We start from the raw sequence: 12,059 nt of genomic DNA, 5'->3' as shown, positions 1-12,059 counted from the left end.
TAACTGACATTTAAAACTGCAGAGCTGCCCTCTAACTGAAAACTAACTGACTACTAACTGATAATAGTTTTTCTGTGAGGAATCTCCTTTTATACTGTCACGGTGACAGTTAGGAGAGGGAATATAAAATCCAGGGAGTTTCAAACCCATTAGCCGCTTTCTGATTGGCTTATTTACTTGTCCATTCCAAATGCCATTCATAGGCACAGCAAATGAGAAATAACTTTTCTATAACAAATATTTGTTGAGAGTTTGTTGAGAGCATGATTGTCATTCAGGTACAGTACTGATGGCTGAGGTACAGTTCCAAGATGGCATTGGTTGCTTTCACAGATGACCTCTGATAGGAGTCCTGCAAACATTCTGACCCTTCTGGATTTCTCAGTGGCTTTTGATAATATAAATCATTATATCCTTCTGAACAGGCTTCAGGGTTTGGGAGTGGAGATGGGGTTTTCCAAAGGTTTTCCTTTATTCATGGTTGCTTTCAGTTGATGGGTTCCTAGGGAACAGAGGTGAAAACCTAGGCCCTGCAATGGGGCATCTCTCAGGACTGGAGTCTCTCTCCTTTATCTTTTACAAGAAATTGCTAGGTGAGGTCATTTGCTGCCATGGGCTTGGTATCAAAGTAAACCACCCATGGCTTGCTAGATGGTAGTATTGTGATGCTGAATATGACATCCATAGAAGATCTTCCTTGAAAGGTGAAAAGAGATATAAAAGAACTTTCTGTTTTCTCAGATACTGAAAAATGCACCAAGTGCCCAGATGATCAATATCCAACCGAGAGCAGAGTCCAATGTATCCCAAAAAGAATAACCTTCCTCTCCTATGAAGAACATCTGGGCATCATCCTGGTGTCCATTGCCCTACTCTTGTTCCTATCCACAGGATTCATTTTAATCATATTCATTAAATACCTTGAAACTCCCATTGTCAAAGCCAACAACCGGGACCTCTCTTACATCCTCCTGGTCTCCCTCTTGCTTTGCTTCTTGTCCTCCTTTTTCTTCATTGGACGACCAAGGAAAGCCACCTGCCTTCTCCGACAAACTGTGTTCAGTATTGTCTTCTCAATAGCTGTGTCATCTGTGTTGGCCAAAACTATCACAGTGGTGCTGGCATTCTTAGCCTCAAAACCAGGGAACAAAGTGAGAAGATGGTTGGGGAAGAGCTTGGCCAACTCTATCATCCTTTCTGGTTCTGCTGGACAAATTTTCATCTGTGCCTCATGGCTTGGAATTTCTCCCCCATTTCCTGACTCTGACCTGCACTCCCAGCCTGGAGAGATCATCCTTCAATGCAACGAAGGCTCTGTCACCATGTTTTATGTTGTCCTTGGCTATATGTGTTTCCTAGCTGCCATTTGCTTCACTGTAGCTTTCCTGGCCAGAAATCTGCCTGGGGCCTTCAATGAAGCCAAGCTGATCACCTTCAGCATGCTGGTCTTCTGTAGTGTTTGGATCTCCTTCATGCCCACTTACCTGAGCACCAAAGGAAAGTCCATGGTGATTGTTCAGGTCTTCTCCATCTTGGCTTCCAGTGCTGGACTGCTGGGCTTCATCTTCTTCCCCAAATGCTACATTATAATCCTGAGGCCATATCTAAACACTAAGGAAAGTCTAATGATAAAAGTAGGGAAATGACTGTGATATTGTTTCTTAGGCATGTAACATTTAATTTTTTCATTGCAATTGTTGGGCTTTTGTATTCTTCATTAATGTGACAATTAAGGTTATTTAAAACTAAAGGAAATAAACATATAAAGACTGTAAGACTAATGAAATTAAATTCCAACATAATCATCAAACAATAAAATAAACAATTAATAATTAAAATTGTCATGCAGCCAGAGATGAACAAGCTAAGAAATCATAGTTATATTAAGTAAAAACAGCTGAATAGAAGAGAGAAGTCTCCCCAAAGAGAGAGGGAAGGAGTCTTTTGCCTGAGGTGTCTTGAATATGAAACTCTAAATCTGTGTGAACGTGGACACTTTCTCTCTACTGTATGTGACTTTCTCTTGAAAGTAGATGTGAGCAGTGGAAACTGGGTATCAAGATCATGCAGATGACTCCTCATCCAACACTCTGGTTGTCTACATCAGTTATTTCTGGAGGTGTTAGGTGAATTACAGATCTTATGGGACCACAGAATTCCATGACTCTCTGTGGAGTCACAACTATCCTAGCATCCTTTCTGGACATGTCCAAAAATCAGTGACCCTGCTTCAAAACAGCACCTGGAAAGACCCAGAGAAGGAAATGGAAAACAGCTATGAATCCAATTGATCTCTTATCCAAATAAGGCATAGAATCCTCTTGTCCCCAAATCAGAAGCTTTCAGCATTCTGCTATGTGAATGGGAAAATAATCCCATTTTCTATAGATAGAAAATGGCAGGAGAGCATTTTCCCTGAGATGTCAATGTCTAGACTTAACTAGGGAGCTTCAGGAAGAGTCCACCTTCTCTGGAAGCTATCCAGAGACCAACTATGTTTGCCACAGTCCTAGGGAATTTTTAGAAATGCAGATTTCAGGCATATGGGAGGCTATGTGCGATTGATGATAGATAGATGATGGATGGATAGATAGATAGATAGATAGATAGATAGATAGAGCGGTGAAATCCTTCTAATTCTATATGGCTCGCCAAACTGGTAGTGCAGGTGAAGGGAGACTTCACCCACCCACCAGGACATCATTACATCCCTTTTTTTTAACCATCTGGTGCATGCCCAGAAGCACATGTGCGTAGCGCGTGTGTGCTCCCGTATGCTCCCATTCCTGAACTGGTAGTGAAGATAAGTGGATTTCACTGCTGGATAGGTAGGTAGGTAGGTAGGTAGGTAGATAGTATTAAATTAGCGAGGGTGGTAATTACTGAGGCAACACGGGCGACAGAGAACATCATTTATTGAGTAACGAACATAACCTAGTAACAACAACAACAGAAGAAAATTCCTGACAGCTCTTATATAGCTGCGGTCAGAATCGCTTTAACCAATCAGGAACTGCAGAAACTCCCTCTTAAACAAAAGGAATAATGTGACCAATTAGGACAAGGTGGCTACGTTGTCTGGGCAACGTGCCGATGCAACAACCCTTCTCTCCTGGATGGCACATGCGTAATCCTGCAAGTAAGCAGGGCGTCTGCGCACTCGCTCAGATTGCCGTGGTGCAGGAACCACTTGCAGCACAGATTCCTGATCCGTAGGCGGGTCGAGTGAGGTTTCCACCGGGGATTCAGCACAAGTAATTTCTCCAGGTAAGTCCAACGGCCGGTTGTTTGTTATGGTGGGCGGAGGATTGGCAACAGACCCCAGAAATGGTGGGGGTCTCTCCGGGGGCAGGCGCGGTACGTCTTTCACAATCGGCTGCAGACTAGTTGTAGCTCACTCTCTTAATTGGTCCACATGGTGCCACCAGGTTCTTCCATCATCGAGTTGAACCCTGTAAGAGCAGGGACCCGTTACTTCGGTCACTCGCCCCGGCAACCAACGTGGATCCCCCCTGTAGTTCCTAGCGAAAACCAGATCTCCCTCATTGAATGTCCTGGAAACCCCACCGGTATGTCTTGGGCCCTTGAGCGCGTATGAAGGGTGCAGCCAGTCTAGCCTAGTCCGTAGACGACAGCCCATCAACAGTTCCACAGGGCTTACGTTAGTGGATGGCCAAGGGGTTGTATGTTGCACGAGTAGATAGGTGGACATCTGCTCCTGCCACCTAGGAATAGTGGATAGGAATAACTGGAATGTAGCGGATGTAAGCTACGGTCCATTATCCGACACTAGGATGTCAGGAAGGCCGTGTGTGGAGAACAACCTGCGCAATACCCTGATAACGGCCTCCGATGTGGTGAAAGGCATCGATTCCAGTCCCACCCAACTAGAGTAGGCATCCACTACTATAAGGAAAGTGTGGCCCAAATAAGGTCCCGCAAAATCTATATGAATCCTTGACCACGGGGCCCTGGGAACTTCCCATTCCCTTGGAGGAGAGGCTGGGGCGGAAGCTCTGGATAGCTGACCCTTTTGACATTCCGTGACCAAACTGGTGATGTCCTTATCAATCCCCGGCCACCAGACATAACTTCGGCTCAACCCCTTCATTTGTATAATACCAGGATGGCTTTTGTGCAATATCTCAAGAACTGAGGGTCGCAATTTGAGGGGAATAACCACCCTACTCCCCCAGAGCAAACAACCATGTTGGACTGACAATTCATGCTGCCGAATCTGAAAGGGCACATAAGGCTCAGTCACCTTCCCTACAGGCCATCCTCTTGTCACCCTGTCAATGACTTGGATGAACAGGGGGTCCTTCAGCGAATGAACAGCGATGTCTGTAGCTGTTAAGGAGGGGTTAAGCTCATCTATTAAAAGAATGGAGGGGGCTGGGGTGGGATCGAGGATAGAGATGGGCAAGGGGCAATGGCTGAGGGTGTCTGCGTGTGGTATCAATTTCCCGGGGTGGTAAACTCAGGTATACGAATAGGCTGCTAAAAAGACCGCCCAGCAGGACATCCGGGGTAACATAATTAGAGGAGTTTGCCGGTCCCTAGCCAACAGACCCAATAGTGGCTGATCGTCCGTCAACAACTCAAACGGTCGACCATACTCATAATCATGGAAACGTTTGATTGAGGCCACAGCCGCTAATGCTTCCCAGTCCAACTGGCTGTAATTGCGTTCCGTAGAGGACAACGTCCTCAAGTAGAATGCAATCGGAGGGAGGCTATGGCTCAATACAGCCCCTATGCCGAACGGGGATGCATCAGCTGTCAGGACAAGGGCAAGATCTGAATATACTGCACTAGGACAGCTGAAGAGGTGAGCAAGTCTTTCACAGCCTGGAAAGAACAGGATTCCTTAGCCCCCCAGGACCAAGGTTCAGATTTATCCAGCAATCTGTGAAGAGGCTCAGCCACCGTAGCCTTATGTGGCAAGAATATGCTATAGAAATTTAAAAGGCCCAGGAAATCAGATTTACAGGTGGGCACAGAAGCAAGTTTAATAGCGGCCACCTTGGAAGGGGTAGGGTGAATTCCAGAGGCATCCACCCTGGGGACACCACCCTGGGGACACCAATTACACATTTAGTTTTCTTTAATTTAAGACCAGACTTCCTAAAATGTAATAAGACAGACTGAACAAGATCGATGAGCTCACTCCGGCAAGAAGCGGAGATGAGCACATCATTGAAATAGGGGATGACTCCAGGCAGGCCATGTAATAAATGCTCCATTAAATTTTGGAAAAGACCCAGGTCTATGCTAATGCTGAACTGTAGACGCCAGCATTTAAAGGCTCCCCGGTGTGTTACAATTGTTTGAGCCTCCGCCGATGCCTCATCCACCGGGAGCTGCTGGTAAGCCTGGGCTAAATCCAGTTGAGCAAAAATTGAACCCGGCCCTAGGGAATGGAGCAAATGCTGAACTACTGGTACAGGGTAGGGATGGGCTTGTAACACCTTATTTAGCGCACATTTAAAATCGCTGCAGATATGAATCGAGCCATCTGGTTTTATAGGAATTACTATTGGGGTCTCCCATCGGGAGTGGTCAGTAGGTTCTAACACCCCTTGGCTGATAAGCTTGTCTAATTCTGTGTCCACCTTTGGGCGCAAGGCGAATGGGACATGCCAGGGCTTGAGCCTAATAGGGGCTACCTGAGGGTCTAGATTTAGGGAGATTGGGGACCCAACATATTTACCCAGGGATTTGTTGAACACATCAGCAAACTCGGTGTAAAGTGCGTCAACATCTGCCATGGCTGTGGAGTGGATCCCAGTAATACCCAACCCCAGAGACCCAAACCAATCCAACCCTAAAAGACCGGGGAGGGCTCCGTCTACGACTATCAAGGGAAGGCGGCCAGTGAACCCATCCTTCTCTACTAAAAATCGGCCATGCCCAACAATGAGAATGTGATTCCCCTGATAATCTCTAAACTGAATGGGGCAGGGCCATAGGCTGCTTTTCCGCAGGTTGGGCAGCAGTTTCTTCATGGTGGACCAGGAAACGATCGACTTAGACGATCCGGTATCCACATCCACCTGGCAGGTTGCACCTTCAATCTTGACATTCATAAGGAGCTTGGCAGACTGGGCTGGATTTCTGGGATGTGCGGTCACTTCAGTGACCCGGCGTCCACAGGTAATGGCAAAACAATCTTTTTTTTTTTTGAAAAAAAGTTTTATTTTAGATTAGAAATAAAAAATAAAAATAAAAATAAAATAAAACAAAAACAAAAACACAACAACAACAACATAAAAATATCATCCTTACAAACAATTATAGACAGCATCTCAATCGGTTGAAATCATTTCGTGCTTACAATTCTCCAGATCTCCTCATATAACAATTATTCTTTACTTAAACTAAAGATAAATATTTAAACATTTCATATATGTTATCTCATCTCCATACTTTTTTGTCAAACCATTGATAAAATATCTCCCATATCAAATAATATTGTTTATCTTTCTGTTCTCTTATTTCAAATGTCAATCAACTCATTTCAGCACAGTCCAACATTTTCATAATAATTTCTTCATCAGTAATTATCTTCTCTCCTTTCCAGTTTTTGGCAAATACAATTCTGGCCGCTGTTAAGATGTTCACAATTAAGTATTGTAATTCTTTATTAAATGTCTCTGGTAAAATTCCTAATAAAAATATTTCTGGTTTAAAGTCAATATGTCTCTTTGTCATTTTTCCTAACCACGTATGTATTTTAGTCCAAAATCTCCTTGCTTCCACACATGTCCACCACATATGGTAGTACGATCCTGGAGTTTGATGACACTTCCAGCATTTCTCCGATTTATTCTTAAACATCCTGGCTATTCTCGTTGGGGGTAAATGCCACCTGTAAAACATCTTATACAAATTCTCTTTATATGCTGTTGACATTGTCATTTTATAGTTATGTGACCACAGTTTTTGCCATTTCTCTAAATCAATACTATAACCAAAATTTTTCTCCCATGCTATCATTGATTCTTTAACTTGTTCTTCTTCCAGTTTTACTTCAAGTAAATATTCATATAACTTTTTAATTATATGGTCATCTGAACCCATTAATATCTTGTCTAAACCAGTCGAAACACTATAAATACCTTCTTGTTTAAGGTCTTCTCGATATCTGGAAAGTATTTGCATGTATGAAAATCAATCTATCTTAATTCCCTGATCTTCTAAGTTTTGTTTCAACTTAAGTTCACCCTTTTCATCTATTAATTTACTATATCTAACAATTTGTTCCCTTTTAAATATTAATGGATAAGAAAAAGCTTCAATTGTAGATACTCAGACTGGAATCTTCAAATAATGGTATTTTTTGATCTTCTCTCATGTCAAAAACAAAGCTTCATGTATCTGGTGCCTTCTAAAATACCCCTGAATTTTAGTTCCTTTGTACCATAAGAAAGCATGCCATCCCATCAGCAAATCATGTCCCTCCAAATTTAATAATCTAGTATTTTTCAATGTTACCCATTCTTTAATCCACATTAAACAAACCGCTTGATAGTATAATTCAAAATCCGGTAATCCAAAACCACCCCTCATCTTAGCATCTTGTAACAGTTTGAGTTTTATCCTTGCTTTCTTTCCCTGCCAAACATATTTCAAAACCATTTTATTTAAGTCTGCAAAAAATTCCTTACCCAGCTTTACAGGAATAGTCTGAAAAAGATACAAGATTCTAGGTAAAATATTCATCTTAATAGTTGCAATTCTACCAATCAAAGATAACTGCAAGTTTCCCCATTTCACCAAATCCTGTCCTATCTGTTGCTTGAGCTTATTATAATTATTTTCTTTAAAAGAACTACATCTTGCTGTTAATTGAATCCCCAGGTATTTTACCTTATTTGTGACCTGCATCTTAGAAATCTCCCTCAGTTCTTCTTTTTGTTTTTTTAACATATTTTTAGTCATTATCTTCGTCTTCTCTTTATTAATTTTCAAACCAGCAACCTCCCCAAATTCACCTGTTTTTTCTATCAATTTATTTATTGATATTAATGGTTCTTCAACAATAAAAACCAGGTCATCAGCAAAAGCTTGTAATTTATATTCTTCCTTTCTAATTTTCATTCCTTTTATCTCTTTTTCTTCTCTAACCTTTCTATTCAACACTTCCAACGTCAATATAAATAACAATGGGGATAAGGGACATCCTTGTTGAGTACCTTTTTCTATTTCAATAGCATCAGTCAATTCTCCATTAATCATTACCTTTGCCGTCTGTTTCGTATATATAGCTTCAATTGCCTGAATAAATTTCCTTCCAAAGCCCATCTCTTCCATTTGTAACATCATAAATCGCCAGTTCACATTATCAAATGCTTTTTTTGCATCTAAGAATACCAAAGCCATTTGTTTTTCAGGGTGCACTTCATAATATTCTAGAGTATTCAAAATTATTCTTATATTGTCTCTGATTTGTCTTTTTGGAAGAAATCCATTTTGATCTGGATGAATAAAGTTATTCAAGTGTCTCTTAAGTCTTTCTGCCAGTATTGAAGCAAAGATTTAATAATCCGAATTTAGCAGGGATATAGGCCTATAGTTTTTAACTTGCTGTGGGTTTGTGTCTTCTTTATGAATCAGTGTGATATAAGCCTCAGTCCATGATTGGGGTATTGTTTTATTTGTCATTACTTCATTCATAACGTCCAAAAGTGGGAGGCATAAGGATTCTTGTAATGTCTTATAATATTCAACAGGCAAACCATCTGGTCCTGGTGTCTTTCCATTTTTTTTGTTTCTTAATTGCTTCTGTTAGTTCCATCATTGTTATATGCCCATTTAGCATTTCTTCAATGTTCTTAGGGATCACAGGTAGTTTTGCGTTCTGTGGGTATTTTTTAACTTTGCCCTCTTCAACCTGTTCTCTTTTATAAAGTTGCCTATAGTATTCTTGTATTATTTTTCCCATCTCTTTATTTCCAAATTTACTTTGTCCTTGGTCATCAATCAGTTGCGTTATTTTTTTTGACTCCCTTTCTTTTTTCAATTTATATGCTAGCTACCTTCCTGGTTTATTTGCATTTTCAAAATAGTTCTGTTTAGCACTTCTTATTTTTTGGGCTATCTCTTCCTTCTCCAGTAAACACTTTTTATGTTTTAGCATATCCATTTTCATTTTACATCTTTCTTATGTGGATCTTTCTGGAGTTCCTTTTCAAATCTCTTATATTCATTCTTTAATATTGTAAAAGTTTGCCTTTTTTTTCACATTCCTTTTCTTTATGTAGTCTATTATTATAATACCTCTAGCGTAGGCCTTCATTGTATCCCAACGGTTTTGTATCGATGTATCTTCCTTTTTATTCTCCTTAAAGAAGAACTCCAGCTCTCTTTGCATTTTCTGTACAAATTCTTTTTCTTTTAAAATTGTATTATTCAAAGTCCATCTAGCTTTCATTTTTTGACCTTTCCAAGTTACTATCACTGGATTATGATCAGCCCATAAGTTAGTGTCTATTTCCACCTGTTCAATTTTCGGAATTAAGTCCATTGTTGTCCATATCATATCTAACCTGGACCAAGATGAGTGCCTATTTGAATAGAAAGTGTATTGTCTATTCTTCCCATTTCTAATTCTCCATATATCTTTCAAATTTATTTCCTCTATCATTTTAAAGAAAGAGTTTGGCAGTGTCTTTCTATTATGCTTTCCTGTTTTTGTTGTTTTTTAGTCCAATTTTTCATCTGCTATTCCATTAAAATCTCCCATCATGCATATATTATCATAGCCCATTTCAATTATTTTCTATGTAAATTTCAATAGAAATCACTCTGATTGTTATTTGGCGCATATATTGCAACTAGAAGTATCTTCATTATTATTATCAATTATCTTAACTTCTTTTAAATAATCATCCACTCACTCATCTCTTCAGGTGAACTTGTCAGTCAAAATAAAGCTCTCTCACCAGATCGGATAGCTGTCATTCCTCTTTCTTTCTCCGAAGCTGTCCCAGCCTTGGCAGCCGCAATGGCTGCTTCCCCGCTGCCGGAAAAAGGGCTTTCCTGGATCAATCAGGGACTTTGTGATGTCCCTGAGATCAACAGGAGGTGCCCTCCACTGTCACAGTCAAACCTAGACTGTGGGGTCCAATCTGGACCGTCTGGCAGCAGGGCTATTGGTGGTGATTCTGGAGCCCCAAAATCGTGCGTCCGTCTCACTGCGGCGTCAACTTCCGGACAATTAAGGTTATTTAAAACTGAAGGAAATAAATATATAAAGACTGTAAGACTAATGAAATTAAATTCCAACATAATCATCAAACAATAAAATAAACAATTAATAATTAAAATTGTCATGCAGCCAGAGATGAACAAGCTAAGAAATAATAGTTATATTAAGTAAAAACAGCTGAATAGAAGAGAGAAGTCTCCCCAAAGAGAGAGGGAAGGAGTCTTTTGCCTGAGGTGTCTTGAATATGAAACTCTAAATCTGTGTGAACGTGGACATTTTCTCTCTACTGTATGTGACTTTCTCTTGAAAGTAGGTGTGAGCAGTGGAAAATGGATATCAAGATCATGCAGATGACTCCTCATCCAACACTCTGGATATCTACATCAGTTATTTCTGGAGGTGTTAGGTGAATTACAGATCTTATGGGACCACAGAATTCCATGACTCTCTGTGGAGTCACAACTATCCTAGCATTCTTTCTGGACATGTCCAAAAATCAGTGACCCGGCTTCAAAACAGCACCTGGAAAGACCCAGAGAAGGAAATGGAAAACAGCTATGAATCCAATTGATCTCTTATCCAAATAAGGCATAGAATCCTCTTGTCCCCAAATCAGAAGCTTTCAGCATTCTGCTATGTGAATGGGAAAATAATCCCATTTTCTATAGATAGAAAATGGCAGGAGAGCATTTTCCCTGAGATGTCAATGTCTAGACTTAACTAGGGAGCTTCAGGAAGAGTCCACCTTCTCTGGAAGCTATCCAGAGACCAACTGTGTTTGCCACACCCAGTCCTAGGGAATTTTTAGAAATGCAGATTTCAGGCATATGGGAGGCTATGTGCGATTGATGATAGATAGATGATGGATGGATAGATAGATAGATAGATAGATAGAGCGGTGAAATCCTTCTAATTCTATATGGCTCGCCAAACTGGTAGTGCCAAAAGTGGGGGGAGTGCGTGTGTGGGTGGGTGCTGCTCGCGCACATGCCCACACCCATATTTCTATGCGCCCTGCCCCCATGCATGTGTGTGCAACCACCACCCTGTGCTCCCCCCACTTTTGGCATGCAATGGCAAGGTAGGCCTGTTTTTCGCTCTCCCCTAGGCTCCAGAGCCTTTCTAGGAGGCTGGGGAGGGCAAAAAACCCCCAGAGACCCCTCGTAGGCCAGAAACAGCCTTTTTCCTGATTTCCAGTGGGCCCAAAAGGCCCAAAAATCAGTTGGCTGACGCACGTATGCACGCCGGAGCTAAGCTCGCGTGCCCACTGATATGGCTCTGCATGCCACCTGTGGCACGCGTGCCATAGTTTCGTCATCATGGTTATAGGTCATCTAGTCCAACCCCAAGCAAGAAATCCTACACCATTTCTGACAAATGGCATTTCAATTTTTTCTTCAATGTCTCAAGTGATGAAGCTCCAACAACTTCCAAAGGCAAGCTGTTCCATTGGTTGATTGTTCTCACTGTGAGAAAGTTCCTCCTCATTTCCAGGTTGAATCTCTCCTTGGTCAGTTTCCATCCATTACTCCTTGTCTGGCCTTCAGGTGCTTTGGAAAACAGCTTGACCCCCTCCTCTCTGTGGCAGCCCCTCAAATATTGGAACACTGCTATCCTCTGGTCTTTTTCTTCACTAGACTAGCCATGCCCCGTTCATGTAACCGTTCTTCATATGTTTTAGTCTCCAGTCCCCTAACCATCCTGGTTGCTCTTCTCTGCACTTTTTCTAGAATCTCAACATCTTTTTTATAGTGTGGTGACCAAAACTGGATGCAGTATACTAGGTGTGGTCTTATAAGGGCTTTATAGAGTGGTACCTCACTTGATCTTGATTGTATCCCGCTGT

General features: G+C 41.4%; 1 protein-coding gene across 1 annotated transcript; it reads left to right on the top strand.

The window, feature by feature from the left end:
• Window positions 1–263: 263 nt before the first annotated feature.
• LOC148115928 (vomeronasal type-2 receptor 26-like) lies at window positions 264–2,212 on the top strand. The gene is made up of 2 exons (XM_087885299.1): window positions 264–278; window positions 705–2,212. Exons 1-2 carry the CDS (start codon window positions 264–266, stop codon window positions 1,644–1,646), a joined length of 957 nt encoding a protein of 318 aa, XP_087741425.1. The 3' UTR covers window positions 1,647–2,212.
• The last annotated feature ends 9,847 nt before the right edge of the window (window positions 2,213–12,059 follow it).

The sequence above is a fragment of the Pantherophis guttatus genome, chromosome 2 (assembly GCF_059756535.1).
Source record: "Pantherophis guttatus breed Tessera chromosome 2, ASM5975653v1, whole genome shotgun sequence".
Classification (NCBI taxonomy): domain Eukaryota; kingdom Metazoa; phylum Chordata; class Lepidosauria; order Squamata; family Colubridae; genus Pantherophis; species Pantherophis guttatus.
Note: the sequence above shows the minus strand (reverse complement) of the source record. Positions and strands in the feature narration are given on the sequence as shown.